This window comes from Lithobates pipiens, unplaced genomic scaffold (assembly GCF_037356315.1).
Source record: "Lithobates pipiens isolate NorthernLeopardFrog02 unplaced genomic scaffold, aLitPip1_a1.2 Scaffold_16, whole genome shotgun sequence".
In the NCBI taxonomy this organism is placed as follows: Eukaryota; Metazoa; Chordata; class Amphibia; order Anura; family Ranidae; genus Lithobates; species Lithobates pipiens.
The window spans coordinates 532,041,320-532,064,029 of record NW_027507748.1 but is presented as its reverse complement, the minus strand read 5'-3'; the positions used below and the strand labels follow the sequence as shown (position 1 = coordinate 532,064,029).

Below are 22,710 nucleotides of genomic sequence, written 5' to 3'. Positions count from 1 at the left end.
TTTGAGGGTGTTCTTTTACTTTGCATTTTGATGATAATGGTAAATCGGACAAACAGAGAGGGTGAATCTCCCTATAGAGAAAATACAGACAGCAATAATAAACCTGGCACGGTTCTAATCGTTCTCCACTATTCAAAACTAAAAAAAAAAAAGAGAAAAAAAGTTTTGCCTTTAGTTAAGCTTTAATGGTAAATTTAGTCATGCCCACTGAGGATTAATTTAAACCTTTGCATAGTTTTTTTTAGGGATTTGGAGGCATAAATATCAAATAAACAGTATGTTGTCCACAGAAAAAGTTATACTATTTCTTAAATTCCACTGAAGATGAAGATTGAACTGGATGATGTAAAGTATAAGCACTTTAGCTGGGTACACAGTACACATGTATTGAAAATCAGCAGGTTCAGAAGGAACCAGCTGAACTTCGGTCCATGTGTACTCTCTGTTTATCAGAAGCCGGTCTAACTACCGACTTCTGTCAAACAGTCCTGCTGGAAAACTTGCATTCAATTAGCACATGCAACCAATGGCTGATCAGTGTTTTCTGACAAGTAGGTGGGGGGGATCCCATGCTGTCAGAATACAATAGCACAGCAGGGGAGATCCCTGCATCCACATTGCTTGTCTGGATGCAGGGATCTGTCAGTTTTAATTTTTTTTGCTCAACACACTGGTTGAATGAAAAGAAATAAAAAAACCTGCAAACGTATACTCTTCTTTAGTTAGTGTAACTATTCGTGAACTGCCATACAACAATAGAGGTAAATCACCTGCAAGGTAGATATTATGGGTTGAACTGAATCTGATTTCAAGGGGATCACAATTTGCACATTCTGTAGACTAGGCTCTTCTGCAGAAAGTAATAATTTACTGAATAGTCTTTAAACTGCAACCTAGAAAGTAATCGAAGAAGGAATCTAGTAGTTAGTCACTTTTAAGTAAACTTGTTCTGTAATGTTGAAAATATTTCCACGCTCATTAGAACTGAAGAATTTACTTGGATGAGTAGAAAACATTTTATATATTTTAGAACAAGTCCAGTAAAATGTGACCGACTACTACTAGCTATACTGTGACCTGGATAAATGAGAACCTTCACAGACTAAACCTGGCCATACACTAGTAGAATTTCAGAACAATTGATTGACGTTCCAAATGTTAGGGGGGGTGGGGGTCACGTCAATGGGAGTTTTCAACAGAATTTACAAGAAAGGAGCAGAATGGAAATTTTTTTCTTGAACAAATGAATTTCTAAAGCATTGTACACACGATCGGACTTTCCGACAACAAAACCGTGGAATTTTGTCCAGAGGGTATTGGCTCAAACTTGTCTTGCGTACACACGGTCACACAATTGTTGGCCAACAATTAGGAACGTAGTGATGTACTAGACGTACTATGTGGTTTTTCAGCTCTCTAGCGCCACCCTTTGGGCTCCTTCTGTTCATATAAGTAGAAGTCTGGTGAGTATTGATTCACGCTTTTCTTTTCCCGTTTTTCATTTATCGCTTTTCATGTCATGCTTTTCAGTTCAATTCTGAATGGCCGTTTGTCAACCAGACATGTTGCAGAATCGGAATAAATAACGTGTTATTTATTATTGGCCTTGGTGTTATTGCTTTGACATTATTTTTTGGGTTGAATAATGAATTGATATAGTATATTTTATATATATTTGGATGGATAGAATGTACTTTTTAGTTAAGTTCTATTGGCAGATAACATGTCTATTTTTTTTTGTTGTTTTTTTAATGCACAATAAAAAAATTGTGTAGAATAATACTTGGCTATGTGTTTTACTTCAAATGACAGTTTGGGAGTAGGCAGTTACATTTAAAAAAAATAAAAATAAAAAAATAAAATTGACAAGGGACACCAACATAGTTGTATCTTTGATCTTAAAAATTACGGGATAATGGTGTTGTGATAACTTGCACAAATAAAAACAAAACATAATATTATTCTTGATATCACTAGAAAAAAAAAAAATCTTTAAAAATTTGTTTGCAATAACTCCATCAGTATCACCAGCAAAGCAGCTTCATTATTATCCCATTAAAGAAGAGAAATGTGCACTGCATTTGGCGATTTCATAATTTGCCGCGCCACGAATGTTAATTCTCCATTACAAATGTTCGTTTACAAGACTGACCGCTATTCCGAGCATGCGTGTTTGTACTTTGGACTTTTGTCTGACAGACTTGTGTACACACGATCGGAAAATCCGACTACACACATTTGTTTGCGGAAAATTTGAGAACATGCTAGCCAACATTTGTTGGCGGAAAATCTGACAACAAACGTCCGATGGAGCGTACACACGGTCGGACTTACCGCCAACAAGCTCACATCCAACATTTCCCATCCGAAAATCCGATCGTGTTTACGCGGCATAATAATGAGGCAGGGTTCACACCGCTGCGGGGGGAGAACCGGATGTGATTCGCACAGCAAATCACATCCGATCTCCGTAGTGCTGCGAGTTCAGCCATACAGATAGTATGGCTGAACTCGCAGCGGTCCCGCAGCAAACTCGCACAGGACCCTTTTTTGGGTCCGCAACGGAATCGGATCGCATGGGGGTTCACACCATGCGATCCGATTCCTGTGCGAGTCGGCAGATCGCACTGCGATATGCCGACGGATCTGGGGGTGTCATTAACATAACATTGACACCCCCAGCCGTCCGCATAGGGCAGTGTGAACTGCCGGCGGGAGTCGTGCGATGCGGGAAAACGCCGCGGATTCGCGGCGTTCCCGCATCGCAGCAATGTGAACCCGGCCTGAATGTGGTTTTTGCTCAGGAAAGTCGTTCATTCCAAAATCAAATCTTATAAACATGCAACATTTTTAAATAGTTTTGAGTGACATCCCTTAAACGGGCTGTAAACCCTCAAAGTTTTTCACCTGAAGGCATTCTATGCATTCAGGTGAAAAACCTCCTGTCATGCAGCAGCCCCCCCCAGGTCCCCCTTTTACTTACCTGAGCCCTGTAATTCCCGCAACGAGAATGAGCACACCAGCTACGGCCAATGTTTAGTGTCCTGACTGGATAGATTGATAGCAGATTGATAGCAGCGCAGCTATTGGCTCCCACTGCTGCTAATCAAATCTTGCTTAAGCATGCTTATAAATCACAAATTTTTGGCCAATCAAGTGTTACAGAAATAGCAATGACTCTGAAGCCAAATTGTGGTTATGAAGTTATGCAACATACTGTATGTTCGAATGCATTACAGAAAAATTAGCACTGCCAACTCCCCTGGCTGTGATTCTGGGTATAATTATGGGAAATGAAACCTTATGCAACCAGGTGATTCTATTCTTAATAAAATTCCTGTAAGGTTCCCTATGCTATTATAGCAAACAGACATAAGTGTATTTCCTTAATGTAAATAGCATGACACGCCATGACTCATGGAAGACGGTTTACTTCACCTTGTTAATTATTACACTTGGAACACTAATCTTTACACAGGCTATTGCCAGGGGCAGGGCACAGAACCAAACACACACCAGGTTGTGGCTTGAGCCTGTACACAGAGGACAAAGCTGCTAGAAGAATATAATTGTTTTTCCTTCTCTTTAGTTCCAGGTGTACTGGGGAGCAGTGGACAAGCTGTCTTTTTTATCCTCTCTATCCCTAGTTTTAGTGTACCTTATGCAACTATGACATCTACTACTGTTAGTTTGGTATTAAAGTCTAAGTTTGGTCAATAAAAAAAAAAAGTTGAAATCTTCTTCCGCTGATTCCCCACCCCTCTATTGGGGTTAGTAGAGCCAATGAACCTGTGACAGGTACTTAAATGAATAGAACGTGACCTATGAATGGTGGGAGAATGAAAGGTCCACCCACCTCCTTGAGTCTTAGATCACATTTCATTCATGGAAGTGTCTATGAATGGAGAAAATGGGCAGAAAATATATTCATAGGGGTTGATTTGCTAAAACTGGAACGTGCAAAATCTGGTATAGCTTTGCATGGTAGCCAATCGGCTTCTAAATTCAGCTTGTTCAATTAAGTTTTGACAAAAAAAAAACCCTGGAAGCTGATTGGTCTCCATGCAGAGCTGCACCATATTTTGCACTCTCCAGTTTTTTTCAGACTCCACTCTTGATGAGGTCTGTTGGCTCTTTTAAGCACCACTGCACCAGAAATTTATGGCGGAGAGGGAAGAGAAGACTTCTACTAATACAGGAGCCAGGGACACATCAGATTCATTGTAAGTAATGTAAATTCTGATTTTTTTTTTCAATTTTTTTACTAAACTTAAGCTGGCCACGGAGTTAGGAAGGATGAGAATAAGATCCTTGGTCTTAAGGGGAAGATCTAAATACTTGGCACTGGAATCATATCCACTCATAGAGACTATACACCTTAATACTGTACATCTAGATCTCATTTAAAATCAGACAATATTTACCTGGAATAAGCTGTGACTTAAGAATGACTAGATCCCCTTTCAGAGCAGGCAAGCTTTGAAAATATGTCTGCATGTCCTTCCTTGCAATCACTTTATAGTCCTCATCAGAAATGCCATTGCTGGTTTGTTTGGCATTACATGGGGGCGTAATGTTATCCTTTTCACAGTGCATTTTAAAAGATTCTAACATGAATTCATAGACAGGAGTAAACACATTTTCTACATAAATATCCATTTGTATCCTCCTTTCCTGAGGCAGAATGAGGAAAATCTTATTTATGTCCAGTGCATCAATTTCTTGTTTAATGGAATAAAGTATTGCAGCCATGCTGGAGTCTTTCACCACCTTGTATCCATTTTTCAAGTAATCAAAACGTTCTTCTGTGGCCTCCGATAATACATTTGGATTACTGCCCTCACAAGAAGGTTTCTGGTAGCACATAAAGAAGGTAAATGGAACATTTGTGCTATATCGTTTTTTGATGATTGTCCATACGTGGTTCAAAGCTTTATGTTTGTCAATGTCTATGTGATAGCCTGAGTCAAAGAGGTCTATCAGTACTACCTCTTCATTGCTGCTTTCTTCAACCATTATGGACCTGGAACATGACAGAGATGGCATTGTTAACTATGGTAACATAATGCAATAAAATGACAATGCAGTTATGTTCTAGCTCAGCCAAAGCTATGAATATTTCAAGGACACGGTCAGCCATAGAACATATATAGGAACTTATCATCAACAGTAATTTCACTGTATGACAACATGTGAATAAAGATGCATCCAATGCAGAGTAAAGAATAGCTCTTGCACATCGTACATTCTGAAAAGATTTGGTCTCAAATGGAACTAACCAAGAAAGATTGGACATTATCTATTCCAGTCATTTCTTTTTAGGACAGAGTCTAAAGGAACCCTGTGCTGAGAAAAATATGGATGCAGCCATTGCTTATCTTCTGAAAATGCTAGCTGCCTCATTATCTCTGCCGTCAATATTTTCTAAATAAGTTGCAAAAAAAAGCAAAGTCAGAAAGATGTGAGCATAATGTTTCCTTGGTCAGTTATTCAGAAAATAATGGCTACATTGGATCAGTATGGTAGCCAGAAATGTGGCATGTTCAGGTTAGCAATGACCTCCATTGTGCAGCAACAAAGTAGCACTGGTACCTTTCCAAAAACATGCCATATTGTGTTGCATTGATGTGAACAGGCATCATAGAGAATAATGTGATTTTTGTCATATGGTTTTGTGTGACACTCCAGCCTGTGTCTTAGCATAACAAGGGGAGAAGCCTCCATCAATCTACATGTAATATCCTACTCCCATTGTGTTGTCTGGTTAGAGGGGATGGAGCAGGAGGGAGGAAGTTGGCTGTCATTTATCACTGTTTATACACCTATATGTGTGACTGTAGACATATGGGCTGCTCTGTGATAGGGAGGAAATGTTCAGTATAGAAACTCACTGAAAACTGAGCATGTGCAGAGTTGCCACCACAGCTGCAAAATCCCTAGCTGAATTGGGGAAATTAACAGAAGGTGGAGATAGAGAGCAGCAGGATCAACCAGGTTTTTGTAGCATACAGAAAACGAATCTCATAGTGACTGAGTGTGAATGACATGTAATACACAATTTATTGATAGTTTTTTTTTTTTTTTATGATGTGGGTTTAGTGACACTTTAAGTAGGATTAAAATAAAAAACTAAAAAAATGCACACTATTGCTTCTTGGCCTGGCTACGAGTACAAGAGTAAGATCATTTTGTGGGGGGTTTTTGTTTGTTTTTTTTGTGGTGGGTCAATTCTTTTTTTTATTATCATTATTATTTTGTACCAATTTTTATTTCATAATAAAAAAACTAACATTTGCTACCAACTGAATGTCCAATTTGTCCTGTTGAAAACAAGGTAGATCAGTAGACAAGTGTTCTTTATACAGAGGGGGGAAAAAACTAGACATTTATGAAAAAAGGAAGTACCTAGATGAAAAGGTTACATGGCAATATTCATGGGCTCTTAAAAATTAACGCTACAGTTGTTCCCGAAAACCATAAAATCATGGGGAAGAACAAAGCTATCATCTCCTTGGTTCCTCTATATATTATTGTCAAAAGAAACAAAGCATTTGAACAGAAAAAAGGGAAGTATACGTGAAGAAAATATTACGAGTTATAATTTCAGACGCAGACTCAGACTTCCAAAAATTCCATCTAGAGTTGCCATATAAGCACACTAAGATACTCTACAAAGGAAAACCTTTAACATGTTCAGATTGTAAATTCTAGGCTTGCCAGACACACAAATAATTTACCCAGAAATCCTATCTACTTTTGGAAAGGATTTTTGCATACGAGAAGCAAGTGAATATTTACATGAAGCACATTTTCTTTAAAAACAAACCATACAACATACCCCAGTGCTATTTCTGAAGAGATTTTCTTCCTTTTACAGTCTCAAAACAAAAGGAAATGGGAATACTTCTGCTTTTCAGCACATCACAACTATGAGTGGTTAGGCTAGGCAGAGGTAACTTGTTATATATATATATATATATACACACACACACACACATATATATAATCTGAGCTAATAAAGCAGCATTATTTACATTCTTCATTGTCTATAGCAGCCTATTCAAACCTTTTTACCCCATTATCATTTTTGGGTCTTGGTGGAATCGTTACTAAAGCCAAGTCATCAGGAGTACATAGGAAAAAATGCCCCTATGATGGTGGTCAGTAAGAAGAATTCAGCACTTAGAGTGGTGGTCAGATTGCCACCCTTACAGACAGCTAAAATATCTTTGGTGTCTTCCTGATGGCATTGGTTTTGCAACTTTGCAGGCACTATCGAATAGGTCAATCAGATAATGCATATGGAACCCCTAGCAATAGCTGGAGGAACCTGAGGGTTGAAAGCGACTGGTCTATAGCATGTTTATGTGTAAATTTATGACAATGAAAAAAAACAAGTATGCCTGATGACGACACGTACTTACCTAAAAAAAATTATTATTTCTATAAATATTATTTTTATAATAAGATATTGTCTTGAGTTTTATCTGACATGAAATACAGTTTTACACAGAGTAAACTGGCTTACCGTATATACTCGAGTATAGGCCGACCCGAATATAAGCCGAGGCCCCCAATTTACCCCCAAAAAAACTGGCAAACTTATTGACTCGTGTATAAGCCGAGGGTGAGACATGCCTGTCCATCCCTGTGTGTGTGTCCGTCCATCCCTGTGTGTCCGTCCATCCCTGTGTGTCCGTCCATCCCTGTGTGTCCGTCCATCCCTGTGTGTCCGTCCATCCATCCCTGTGTGTGTGTGTGTCCATCCATCCATCCATCTATCCCTGTGTGTGTGTGTCTCCATCCATCCATCCATCCATCCCTGTGTGTGTGTGTCTCCATCCATCCATCCCTGTGTGTGTGTGTCTCCATCCATCCGTGTGTGTGTGTGTGTGTGTGTGTGTGTGTGTGTGTCCAGCCTACCTGTGTCCCGAGCCTTTGTCCCGAGCCTCCGTCCCGTGCCTTGCCTCCTTGCCTCCGTCCCGTGCCGTGCCTTGCCGCCATGCCTTGCCTCCGTCCCGTGTCGTGCCTTGCCTTGCCTCCGTCCCGTCCCGTCCCGTGCCGTGCCTTGCCTTGCCTCCGTCCCGTGCCCTCTTCGTCGGCGCCCATTGTAAAATTCAAAAGCCTCCGCCTTCGCCTGTGATAGGCGGAACACTGAATTTCCCAGCAGCCTGTGTTCCGCCTATCACGGACATCGTATCATCCTCGTCCGTAGTACGAGGATGATACGATGTCCGTGATAGGCGGAACACAGGCTGCTGGGAAATTCAGTGTTCCGCCTATCACAGGCGAAGGCGGAGCCGGAGGCGCGGCTTTTGAATGATAGAATGGCCGCTGTCTGTCTGCTCGACACGCTGATCGAGCGGGCAGACAGCGATGACTCGAGTATAAGCCGAGGGGGGCACTTTCAGCCTCAAAAAAGAGGCTGAAAATCTCGGCTTATACTCGAGTATATACGGTAACTTTCAAATTAATACAAGAAGGTTAGCATGCAGCGTGCTTAGATCTGTGTTCCAAAGATTCTACTGGCAATGAAATAACCAGTGTATTGCTTACAGAGCAGCCATTAGAAAACATGGGGCTCTGTACAGCCTACCTGACTGGGCCCTCATCCTGACAGGGGCAGGGCCTGATTCCAACCACCACCCCCAGCCTGCAGGCAGCGTTCGTGTGTTGAAAAATCTAGGTGTTGCAAAATGACATTAGCAGTGGGAGTGGTTTAAACATACAGAGTACAGTTATCAGGTGTATATAATGTACAGAATGCAGGGGTCAGGAGTGGGTAACTTTTAGAGTGCAGGGGTCCAGACTATCTAACGCACAGTGTGCAAGGGTTAGGAGGGGGGTAACGCATAGGCAAATGCTGCAAAGGCAGTGAATGGGCATGTACCCGTGCTGCAGCTGAGATACTTGGCATCGAAGCATGGCAAAATCCCCTGGCAACCAAACACAACCCATTCCACTGAATAGGGCTGTCCCACAATCACATGAAATGCAAGCTAGTTTTTAAGAGTTAAATCAGGCAGCATTAAAGCAATATAGCACTTCCTCCATTGATTGATCTTTAGAGGGCATCACAACTGTGCACTAATACAAAGCTTCTGGACACTTTGGGCTCTTTCAGATGGGTGACAGTAAAAAGGGAAACTGAGCAGCAGTTTTCCACCCACAATACAGTCGGACAGGGCTGTACACAAGGCGTGACAGTGGAATGTTTAACTTGGGGTGCAGAGTTTGACAAGTGACACTGCCTGTAAAACTCACTCATTGAGTTCAATAGGGTAGCTCCTCAAACATGTGCAATGCACGCGCTTGCAGTGCGGTTGTGCCGTATTACAGGGTTAAATATATACAGTATCTCGCAAAAGTAAGTACACCCCTCACATTTTTGTAAATATGTTATACTATCTTTTCATGTGACAACACTGAAGAAATTACACTTTGATACAATGTAAAGTAGTGAGCGTACAGCTTGTATAAAAGTTTAAATTTTCCTTCCCCTCAAAATAACTCAACACACAGCCATTAATGTTTAAACCGCTGGCAACAAAAGTGAGTACACCCCTAAGTGAAAATTTATAAATTGGGCCCAATTAGCCATTTCCCTCCCCAGTGTCATGTGACTCATTAGTTTTACAAGGTCTCAGGTGTGAATGGGGAGCAGGTGTGTTAAATTTGGTGTTATCGCTCTCACTCTCTCATACTGGTCACTGGAAGTTCAACATGGCACCTCATGGTAAAGAACTCTCTGAGGATCTGAAAAAAATTATTGTTACTCTACATAAAGATGGCCTAAGCTATAAGGAGATTGCCAAGACCCTGAAACTGAGCTGCAGCATGGTGGTCAAGACCATACAGCGGTTTAACAGGACAGATTCTACTCAGAACAGGCCTCGCCATGGTCGACCAAAGAAGTTGAGAGCACATGCTCAGCATCATATCCAGAGGTTGTCTTTGGGAAATAGATGTATGAGTGCTGCCAGCATTGCTGCAGAGGTTAAAGGGGTGGGGGGTCAGCCAGTGAGTGCTCAAACCAGACGCCACACACTGCATTAACTTAGTCTGCGTGGCTGTCGTCTCAGAAGGAAGTCTCTTCTAAAGATGATGCACAAGAAAGCCCGCAAACAGTTTTCTGAAGACAAGCAGACTAAGGACATGGATTAATGAAACCATGTTCTGTGGTCTGATGAGACCAAGATAAACTTATTTGGTTCAGATGGTGTCAAGCCTGTGTAGCAGCAACCAGGTGAGGTGTACAAAGACAAGTGTGTCCTGCCTACAGTCAAGCATGGTGGTGGGAGTGTCATGGCCTGGGGCTGCATGAGTGCTGCCGGCACTGGGAAGCTACAGTTCATTGAGGGAGCCATGAATGCCAACATGTACTGTGACATACTGAAGCAGATCACGATCCCCTCCCTTCGAAGACTGGGCGGCAGGGCAGTATTCCAACATGATAACGACCCAAAACACACCTCCAAAAAGACCACTGCCTTGCTAAAGTAGCAGAGGGTAAATTTGATGGACTAGCCAAGCATAGCTCCAGACCTAAACCCTATTGAGCATAATGGAGGGTGGAGAAGCGCAAGGTCTCTAACATCCACTAGCTCTGTATAGATTTATATATATATATATATATATATATATATTTATATTTATAGGGTGGACAGCACCAGCAGGTAAAACTAGTTATCTATGTAAATTTTTTTATGACATGAACACTGCATGTCATAAAAAAGGCAATAGCATTAGATGTAGAATGAATTTTTCGGCGTTTTTGCAGTAGCGTTTTTCAGCATTTTTTAGCTATAGCGTTTTTTAGCTTTTGTAAACAAAATTATACTCCCACAAAAGTGAATGGCTCAAAGACGCTGATTAACGCAGAATAGCCGTGTTTTTCAGCATTTTTAAAAAATATCCAGAGTTTTTACAGCTGAAAAACTCCTCTCAAAACCCAGTAGTTCTACTAGTTCTGGGGGGGTGGGGGGTTCCAGCCAGAAAATGCCTCTGTCAAAATCTTCTGATAACAGCCTATGTGTACATGGACACATAGAATAACATGCTGGGGAGTTTACTGGCTGCAGAAAAATGCCTGAAGCCAAAAACAGCAGCTGTAAAAATTTCCAGTGTGCATGAGATCTTAGAAAAAAGGAGCATGCAACAAGTGCAATAGGGGCCACCCCCTTGGACTTTTAAGGCAGAAATTAAGGTAATGAAGTAAATAAAAGGCAACCATGTGCCACTTGTATTGAGTACACAGTATCTGATAAATTTTGTAGTCATAAACAATCACATTAAAATATACAAAAAGTACACCCATGAACCCAATTAATACATAGACATATATATCTAACCCAAAGCTAATAATCCAGGCACTGCCAGAGTCAGGCTGAGGTCAGTCCATGAAGATGTATAGCACACATCCCAACATGTTTCGGAAAATGTATTGGTACATATTTTCCTTCATCACGGATAATTTATACTTAGGTGACTTTATCTGCAACATAGATATAGTTACATAGTATTTGTACAATACTACATAAAAAACATGTTATTTTACATAATGAGCTATATAGTATTTAGGCTTAAAGGTACTTCCATATAGGGTTCATTGAAAAGACATGGGGAAATGGTCACAACAATTGAGGGGAATCCAAGTTGGCTGAAAGAGTCCGCATGGACACAAAGATGGACAAGCATGCAACCCATGCAACAGACCTATGCACCTGATTGGCAGGGTGGACTCCTAATGCAATGCTCTGCGCCACGAGTCCACCTTTTTTGAAGCCTATTAGAGCCATAGGCTCTAATAGGGTGCTTCAAAAATACACCACCTCCATTGTAATTCAGGCATCCGGCGTTCAAAAAGGGGCCGAATGCCTGAATAGAGGGTGGCGCCGGCGGCCATGGATAGATTCAATTAATGCATGGATCTATCTATTAGTCATAGTGGGGGGTGGCTGCAGGGGGGGGGGCAGCGTCCATACCCCCTTAATGGACGAACCGCCGCTGATATGTATCATATATTAGCTCACCCAAAATGCCCGCTCCCAGGGTTGAAGACACTCCATAGCCAAGAATTATTCATAGTCTGTCCCACAATGGTCACTGTAAGCAATACATTTAACCCTCCTTGTGCCACAGGTAAAAGGCAAAGCTTCTAAACAGGAAAAAAACATTTGTAACTACTGCAAACCAGGCTACACCAAGATAATAGGGCAATACCCCAACAGACACATACAATGCATGCTTGGGCATTGCAGCAGGTATAAACGAATTATTATTTGCTTTTTATTATTATTTTGAATAAACAAAAGTGATTAAATAGGCTTAGCACCACTATTAACTTCCCTGGCGGTACGATTATTTCGGATTTTAGGTGCCAAAAGTGGTACAATTATTTTGCATGAAAATTTGGTGTTTTATATTGTAGTCCTGTAATTCTTAGCAATAACTTAGCAATAAAGTTTGAAAAATGAAATCATAAATTATAATATAATAAATAATTATAAATAATTGTACCAAATAATAATATAACACTAATAAAAATGATTCAATAATGTAATCAAATCAAAAACACTGAAATTTGCTAAGTTGCAGAATTGTCACTGTCATTACTTTTCAATATTTGATGACGGATCTCCCCACAAATCGCTATCGCTCAATTCTGCGAGTGATTACAATTTATTATCGCTGTTTTCTAGCTGGTCTAAAATCATTTTTGATGTAAAGGGACAGTTTTGGTTGCTATGGACAATCTCCAGTTTCCAGGCATAAAGAACAGTTTTTATTATATAAAACTGATGTGAAATAATTACATACAGCAATGTAATCTGTAAGATTACATTATACTGTATGTATAGTGAGGACACGGAGATCGGCTCAGTTATAGATCGAGCGAGACACGGCTCGCTTGTTCAGCGGGGGGACATCTCTGGATCCAAGGGAGAAGGTAAGTAAACATCCTCCTGGATCCAGCGATGCGGTCCCGAGTCTGGCTCGGGGTTACCGCTAATGGTACATAAATTCCACCCCGAGCCAGACTCGGGAATACCGTCAGGGGGGTTAAATGATGATTTGTATTTTGCGTTTTTTCTACATAATAGCAAGTAGCAATGCAAAGTAAGCTGTTATACAATCTGCAGATTGATTCTACAATTTTAAGCAGTGTTACTTCCTTGTGATATTAAGATTACATTTATTTATTAACAGTAAAATAATCACACTTTTATTCATATTTTTTCACCTGACCGTATGCATGCAAAATTATATATCTGAGTCACTGATAATCTTAAAGAAAACATGCAGGCTGCAAATGCTAACCGCTCCCTCTCCCTTTCTCTGGCCCTCTGGTTTTAATACTTTTGGGTTGATTTACTAAAGGCAGATAGACTGTGCATTTGCACTCTGCAAAAGCAGTTACTCCTGAGCTTAGTAAATGAGCAGAAGCTCTGCTGACTTCCATCGTCCAATCATGTGCAAGCATGCAATAATGAAGGCCTCTTGACCCCTCCCCTCGGGGAAAAAGAACCTTGACTGATGGGGGCATGGCCAAATGCTAGATAAAGGGGTGGATGGTGATGCTTGGTGGCAAGACGGGGGATGAGATGGGCCTGAGCTCAGGGAACGGGTGCCCCAGGGTATTCTGGGTCTTACGGAAGAAGAAGTGGATGGAAGAGCTGCCCACCCTCCCACCCCTTTTTTTCTCGGTTATGGTATGTCACAGCTATTTGCGGTTTCTTGACCTTTCCAGCATTTAAAGTTGCTGTCATGGGCTATGCCATTGATGAAAAAAATGGAACTAGGCTGTCTGTCCAGCACTTATGGCAAGGACAGGCCCCACTTCCCCCTTTTGGTATTGAGTGCTCACAGTACGACTGTGACTGGCACCGGTTAAATGCGTTCACATGTTAGGTGTTGGAGTAAAGATGTGGCCTTGCCCTTTCCAACCTAATGGTTGTAAGTGTTTTATTTAATGGGGTAAAAGGAAAAGGGTTGTGGGAGATTTGATACCATGGTGTTACATTCATTTGTACCTAGGCACATTGCGCCTCAGCAGTCATGCTGTTTTTAATTTTCCTTGCATGTGATTGTTTTTCTTTGCAAAGTGAAGCTTTGCTTCATTTCTTAAGCTCTTAAGCCTTTAGTAAATTAACCCCTTTGGATCACTGGCATTGCTTAAGGCAAATAGACTGTGTGCTTTGCAAGTTTAGTTGCACTCATTTTAGCCAGAGCTTAGTGAATGTGGTGAAGCTTCACTTTGTAAAGAATACTCAATTGCCCGCCGCTCCATAGAGGAGAATGGAGGTTCAGATTGGGTCTTGCTGAAAAAATGACAGGCAAACTCGATTGGTCCACCCATGTCCTAACAGGGGCACAGACAGCAAATAAAACCTGACATGTCTTCTAATCCCCCTCCACTTTTACAAAAAAAAAAAAAATGTGCCTTTATTTATGCTTTAAGGGTGAACCCCATGTAAATAGCAAGACAAATCCACCCCAGATCTAGAATGGACCCCCGAATAATACCAGGCCATATGTCCTCACATTTAGAGTACCCACGTTGATGAGGACAAGGGTCCCTTCCAGACAACCCTGGCCCAGTGTTTGTGAGGGTCTGCAGGAGAGGGGCTTAACAGAATCTGGAAGTCCCCTTTAACCTCCCTGGCGGTAATCCCGAGTCTGGCTCGGGTTAGGATTTTACTATCATAAACGGTAACCCCGAGCCAGACTCGGGATTGCATCGCTGGATACAGGGAGAGTTACTTACCTTGTCCCCTGGATCCAGAGCTGTCCCCCGCTCGATTCACACAGTGCCGGAGTGCCGCCGAGCTCCGTTCCCTGCAACGTTACGGCGCACGGGAGCGGAGATCTGCGCCAAATTCAAAAAAGTTAAAACACACAAAACACACTCAGTACTGTAATCTTACAGATTACAGTACTGTATAAAAAATACACACCCCCTTTGTCCCTAGTGGTCTGTGCAGTGCCCTGCATGCACTTTTATATTATAAATACTGTTTTTTCTGCCTGGAATTTGGAGATTGTCCATAGCAACCAAAAACTGTCCCTTTATGTCAAAAGTGATTTTAGACCAACTAGAAAACAGCGATAATAAATTAGAATCACTTGCAGAATTGAGCGATTTGTGGGGAAATTCGTCATCAAACACTAAATCTAATGACAGTGACAATTCTGCAAATTTCAGTGTTTTTGGATTTGATTACATTATTGAATAATTTTTATTATTATTTATTATATTATAAACTTTATCATACCCGGGATGTCTGCTAGACTTTGGTTTGAACAGATTTAAGAGAGTTATTCCTAAGAATTGCAGGACTACAATATAAAATTTCCATGCAAAATAATTGTACCGCTTTTAGCACCTAAAATCAGAACTAATCATACCGCCAGGGAGGTTAACGTAAAGGGGGCATTCAGATACCCTTATTTGAATGAAGATATATCCTACAATGTACATGCATTGTCAATCACATCATCCAGTGATTGAGATCCATGTCAATAACAATAAATGACCGCTTGCCCATGAATGACAGCTTTGACAGATGACAGCTAATATAAATAAAGGAGCGGGGTCTCCCGATTGATGTCATTGACCAAATATGGACATGACCATCAACATGAGGACCAAGCACTTTGCCAATTGAGGACATGTAACCTGGTAATGTTTGGAGGTACTGCACACTTGGCCCCCACCCTTTTCTGGCCTACCAAGCTGCACGCTTGGATAGGGGTCTAGTGTAGATTTTTGGGGTAATTGTCAGATATAGTAGCAGGAGAGATTCCTGCTACTATATATGATGTTGGCTTCTGCAGAGCGGACTGAAAGTCCAGCATTTAGACAAACGTCTAAACAAACTAGATGCTCATTCCTAGTGACTAACAAATTACCGCTAACACTTTTTAGTTACAGTTTTTTCTTTTTCTAAATTTCAGCTCCCCTACTATGCACCAATATGGCATTAATGTACTTATTTGCAAAAATAAAACAGCTTTCCAATTATTCTATACAGGTTTATCTCACTCTCTTCATGGATGTTTAACCTTTTAAGCCCCAGACCAATTTGCAGCCAAAAGACCAAGCCCCTTTTTGCAATTCGGCACTGCGTTGCTTTAACTGACAATTGCGTGGTTGTGCGACGTGGCTCCCAAACAAAATTGGCGTACTTTTTTTCCCACAAATAGAGCTTTCATTTGGTGGTATTTGTTCACCTCTGCGGTTTTTATTTTTTGCTCTATAAACAAAAATAGAGCGACAATTTTGAAAACAATTCAATATTTTTTACTTTTTGTTATAATAAATATCCCCAAAAAATATATATATAAAAACATTTTTTTCCTCAGTTTAGGCCGATACGTATTCTTCTACATATTTTTGGTAAAAAAAAAATCGCAATTAGCGATTATTGATTGGTTTGCGCAAAAGTTATAGCGTTTACAAAATAGGGGATAGTTTTATAGCATTTTTATTATTATTTTTTTTACTAGTAATGGCGGCGATTTTTTTTGTGACTGCGACATTCTGGCGGACACAACGGACATTTTTGACACATTTTTGGGACCATTGACATTCATACAGCAATCAGTGCTATTTAAATGCACTGATTCCTGTGTAAAGGACACTGGCAGTGAAGGAGTTAACCACTAGGCGGCAAGGAGGGGTTATGTATGACGTTATGTTTTTTTTTATTAAAGGGGGGGCGTGGCCGGGCATGTAACGTCACTGATCGTCTTTCCCTATATCAGGGAACAGCCTCAGCAGGAAGCACAGGGAGAGCTTTGTTTACACAGACCTCTCCTTGTTCTTCAGCTCTGTGACCCGATCACAGGACACCAGCGGCGATCGGGTCCTCTGGTCCCACGGTCACGGAGCTCAGGACCCACAGCTGGGCACTTAAAGAGCAACGTACAGGTACGTGCTTATGCCCAGTCGTGCCATTCTGCCGGCGTACATCGGCGTGAGGCGGTCCTTAAGTGGTTAAAACACTGCTCCATTACTTCAGCACACACCCTGCATCATCTACCCTCAGCTGGTCAACTCCTTCCTGTGTCATGACCTAAAGTCTGTTCAGGAAGTATGGCAGAATTAATGTAGCAGTGTTTTTAACCACTTGCTTACTGGGCACTTATACCCCCTTCCTGCCCAGGCCAATTTTCAGCTTTTGGCTCTGTCACTCTTTGAATGACAAATGCTACAATGTACCCATATGACATTTTTATAATTTTTTCACACAAATAGAGCTTTTGTTTGGTGATATTTAATCACTAATGGGTTTTTTACTTTTTGCTAAACAAACAAAAAAAGATCTACATTTTTGGAAAAAAAAAAAAAGTTTTTTATAGTTTGCTATAAAATTTTGCAAACAGGTAATTGAATTCCTTCATTGATGGGCACTGATAGGCTGCACTGATAAGGCGGCATTGATGGGCACTAACAGGCGGCACTGATAAGGTGGCACTGGTGGACACTGATGAGGGTGCTCTGATAGGTGGCACTGATGGGTGGCACTAATAATGAGGCACTGATGGGCACTGATAGGTGGCACTGCTTAGAAGTACTGATGGGCACTGGTCAGTGTGAAATCCCTCTCCAAAAAGCATGCAAGATGCAGCATAGCACCTCCTGATCACCTACCAACCGCAGGCCAGCTGCTACTGACAAATCAGCTAGTGACAGACTGCATCATATAGCATACACTATATTACCAAAAGTATTGAGACACCTGCCTTTTACATGCACATTAACATTAATGACACCCCAGTCTTAGTCTGTAGGGTTCAGTATTGAGTTGGTCCACCCTTTGCAGCTTTAACAGCTTCCACTCTTCTGTCCACAAGGTTTAGGAGTGTGTCTATAGGAATGTTTGACCATTCTTCCAGAAGCACATTTGTGAGGTCAGGCACTGATGTTGGACGAGAAGGCTTGGCTCTCAGTCTCTGCTTTAATTCATCCCAAATGTGTTTTATCGGGTTGAGGACAATGCTTTGTGCAGTCACCTTGGAACAGGAAGGGGCCATCCCCAAACTGTTCCCACAAAATTGGGAGCATGAAATTGTCCAAAAGGGCTTAGTATGTTGATGCCTTAGGCTGGGTTCACACCATCGCCGCATCCGGACCCCCGCAGGGGTCCGGTGCGTCTTGGTTCATCGTTTTAGGTCCGATTTCAGCCTGAATTTTGGGCTGAATTCAGACCTGAAATAGACCAAAGGACGCACAGGACTCCTGTGCAAATTCGCACAGGACTCCTGTGCACATTCGCACCGGAGCCTCAGCAGAGATATGTGAGCTGGCTCCATAGAGCCGATCAAAATCTCCTGCTATTACGAATTGGATGCGCAATGGTGTGAACCCAGCCTCAAGCCTTGCCTTCACCCAATGATTTGCACCAGTGCACAAAGCAATGTCCATAAAGACATAGATGAGCGAGTTTGGAGTGGAGAAACTTGACTAGTCTGCATAGAGTCCTGACCTCAACTCGATAGAACACCTTTGGGATGAATTAGAGCAGAGACTACGAGCCAGGTCTTCTCGTCCACATCAGTGCCTGACCTCAGAAATGCGATTCTGGAAGAATGGTCAAACATTCCCATAGACACACTCCTAAACCTTGTGGACAGCCTTCCCAGAAGAGATGAAGCTGTTATAGCTGCAAAGGGTGGGCCAACTCAATACTGAACCCAATGGACTAAGACTGGGAGGCCATTAAAGATAATGTGCGTGCAAAGGCAGGCGTCCAATACTTTTGGTAATATAGCGTATGTCAGTTTTTATTTTGTCCACTTTAAGCATTCACATGTTTATAAATAGCAAATTACTCTAGTAAAAAATGATTTATGTTGTCTAGAAAAAGCATTTTAAACTGTGATTTGAAACTATAATCCGGATACAAGATCTCTGTTTCTAACACGCATGGTCCTCTTGTACTATTACATTGGATACTGTTATTCAGATCCAAGCAGTATAATGAAAGAATTCAGAAATTTCACAACAATTAGGACCACGAATAAGCAATGAAATATGTTACTTACTGTTGTTTCACATGCAGCTACTTGGCTTGTCTCGGTGACCTGTCAACAAATGCACATTTTACTTCCTTTAAATACAGACAATTTAAATGACACGCAGCGTACGTAGAAGAACTCTCCACCTTCTTCTGTCCCACAATTCTACTGGCTGCCTGAGGTTTTGTTAGAAAGGTGGAGAAGTGCTAGTTCAGGCTTTCCCAGGGTTTCTCTTCTGCAAAACACTGTCTAAAGGTTTACTTCCTGTTACACAAAAGGTAGTACTGTGTGAGTGTTGTAAGAGCCGCTATGGAAAATCCAAACCATATCTGAGTGACATTTACAATTACCTCGTTAGTTTATCCAAAGAAGGAAGTTATGCAGAATAAAATTCTGAAAAAAGTGTTAGACAAATAAAGATCCATGTACTCTGAACTTAAAAAAAACAGCAGTTCTTTTGGCAGATAAAAACACCCTTATAGAACGTTTTTGTACGGACATTTAGAAGCGTTTAGTGTTTTCTTTTTCTGCCAGAAAACCTCTCTCAAAAAGCCAACTCAGAAATTGTATTTATTTTTTCTTCTCCTAAATGCTAAACTTAAAATATACCACTAATCATCTTAATGTATATGGACACATAGAATAACATGGAGCTGCTTCTACAGGCAAAACGCAAAACTCCTGTAGAAGCAGTGTTCTTTAACCCTTTCGCTGCCAGTGCCGTTATTTGCCTTTTTTTTTGCACACATGCTCAAAGAGTCATTTTAGACCTGAAGATTACATAAAGCCCACAAAACATTATAGACTTTCTGAAAAGACACCCTAGAGAAATAAATAGTGGTAGCTCCAATTTGTTATATCGCGCAATATTACCGCAAAGGTCTAGGCAACAAAAAAGAAAATACAATAACGTTTATTTTAGGGCATACAAATGCAATAAATTACCCAATTTGTTTTTTTTTTTTTTTTTTTTTACAGAAAATAATTTTATTGGAAAAACATAGACAGTACAAAACATGTCCAGGATATCAAACAAAAGTCTTATGTGACATTATAAAACATAAACGTGCACTAGGTCAAAATTACCCTTTAGGTCATAGATAATACACAAAGCAAAATAGAACTGCAGTATACAGTGCAAAATGTATAAAGAATTAATAAGTTGGGTCTCTAAACTGATAGGAACCACTTTTCCTACGCAATCTCAGTAACAGCTGATGGAACTACCAAGGAATATGAAGGGGAGGCGGGGGGGGGGGGATCAGGGGAACCGACCATAAGGAGGAGAGGGGAAGGGCAGGAATTCACCCCAGGAGAAGGTCGGGGGGGGGGGGGGGAGAGGCCGAAGACTACATATGTAAAATATGGTCATGCAAAGTAGGCTCCTATTACAGGTCGTCGGGGATCAGCCACAGGCATCGATCCAGTTCGACCAGACTTTGTCAAACTTTCTCAGGCAATTTCTGCTCTCGTATGTGATCCTATAGAGTAGCAACACCTTGTTAATTGTCTCCTGCCACGAGTCCTTTGAAGGAACTTCCTTTGATTTCCATCTTAGCAAAATTTCCCTCCTAATGTAAAATAGAGCGTAGGTAATACATAACTTGGTATAACGGTCTCCCTATATATCGTCTAAATAGCTCAATAGTAAGACCAAAGGATCCAGTGGGATGTCTACGCCACATAAATCATTTAAAGTGTCTACCATAGCCTGCCAGTATGGAAGGCGCCTGGGACAGGACCAGACCAGAAAGAAGGTTCTCGTTTCAAAGGTGCATCTGGTACACAATGGACTAAGATTGGAATAGATACTAGCAAGTCTCTGCAATATGTAAGAATTTCAGCTGGACGAACCTGTCGCTGACTGAAATCATTGAGGGAATAAATATTAAGACACTGTCCCCCACTCCTCATCTCCCAGAGAGGGGATATCAACTGTCCACTTATTCACGCAATCAGGTAGAGGTGCGCGATTAATCATGAAACGATCGCGATCTCGATTCACCCCCCCACGCAATCTAAGTTCTGGGTGACCCACGATTTTCTTTTAGCGCCGCCGGTTCCACGTAACCAGCGTGGAACGCAAATGGCGGATATCGAAACTGACGTTAGTCACCGGAACTGACGTCAGTCATTGGAGCGTGTGATGTGGCGTGCCACTGCCTGGTTGTGGGCGTGTACAGTGACCGGGAAACAGCAGTGTGAGTACGCACTGCTATACACAGTAGCAGTAATAAAAGACAGGCAAGATCACAGATTAAGTATTCCCGTGAAGGTAAGCTAGATAGGACGAGGCTCCAGAGGGTTTGCAACACCATTATTGAGTCATCAGGACATATTTACACACACAGATTAAATAAAAACACATTTAGGAAAGTGGAAGTGTTTTTCAAAAACAGATTGACATCTGGTCCTGCATAAATCAGCAGCCAGTGTAACCATGCCACGGCGCTGCCAAACAAATAAGTGTTTGGATAAAATGTGCAGATCTATTCTGTACCGAGGCAAATTCATTACTATATCTGCAAATATCAATGGACAACATTAAACTAACAAAGCTCTGATAACCTAATGTTCTGTTTTTTGAGAATCGTGAGAGAATCGTGATCTTTATTCTAAGCAAAAGAATTGTGATTCTCATTTTTCCCAGAATCGTGTAGCTCTACAATCAGGTAAGCTTAACTTCATATGCCACTGTCAAATATAGGTACAGAGAAGACAGGGGTTTCCCCATCACCCCAGAGGTCAGGAGACGCTCAATAGAATCAAATTCAAGTGCCCGAAGTTGGGCCCTGAGGGCATGTCTCAGCTGCCAATACCGAAACTGAAACGATCTGGGAAGATGATGTGCCCGTTGCAGCTCCGCAGCGTGTCTGTTGCAGCTCCGCAGGCTCTTAGAGATGAGGAGGTTACCCCAGATCGACGTATGTGGGGAAATACAAGATGGTTTCAGGCATGCTGCTCTAGAACACCTCCATACACGGATTGTGGTCTTCATGGGACCCGCCACTAAGGAGTGAGCCTTACATCTCCGATACACCAAGTTAGACTGTGCTGCGTAAGAACCTAAGAGAGCCACTTCCAGAGTGACTGTGGGGTTTTGCCTAGGTTGGGAAAACCACCACCGCACAGTGACAAGTACCACCGTCCAATAATAGAGTAATAAATTAAGAAGTGCCAAGCCACCACCAGATAATGGAAGGTAAAGTATATGTTTTGCCACCTGTGGGGGCCTTCCAGCCCAGATAAAGGAGGTCACAACACTTTCCAGTCTCCGAAAAAAGGAATTAGTAATGGGGTAGGTGTATGCCTAAAGAAATACAAAAGTTTTGGTAGGTAAATCATTTTAAGGAGATTCCCCTGACCAACTGGGGTCAGAGGGAGATTTTGCCATGCCTGGTATCACTGAGTGAGTTGCGTCAACACCGGGTACACATTCTTATTTTGGTAACCGATCGCCGCAGCACCGAGCTTCACTCCCAAGTATGTGAATTTGTCCACCTAACGTAAAGGTGTACATGTATCTATGACAGATATAGTGGGAACAACACCAATTTGTTCCAATTTATGCGAATGCCGGAGTATCTGCCAAATTGGTCAAAAATGGCCAATGCTGAGTGTAGGGAAGAGGAAGCATCCACCAGATAAAGTAAGGAGTCATTGGCATAAAGGGAGAGTTTCTCCTCA

General features: G+C 41.5%; 1 protein-coding gene across 1 annotated transcript in view; it reads right to left on the bottom strand.

Annotated features, from left to right (window-relative positions):
- Positions 1–19,208, bottom strand: part of LACC1 (laccase domain containing 1) — a 50,084-nt gene extending 30,876 nt beyond the window's left edge. The window contains exons 1-2 of the mRNA XM_077483210.1: positions 19,051–19,208; positions 4,425–5,023 (exon numbers count right to left, since the gene is read on the bottom strand). Of these exons, the coding sequence (XP_077339336.1) occupies positions 4,425–5,016 (592 nt within the window). The 5' untranslated portion in view covers positions 5,017–5,023; positions 19,051–19,208. The remainder of the gene's footprint in view (positions 1–4,424; positions 5,024–19,050) is intronic.
- Positions 19,209–22,710: the final 3,502 nt, after the last annotated feature.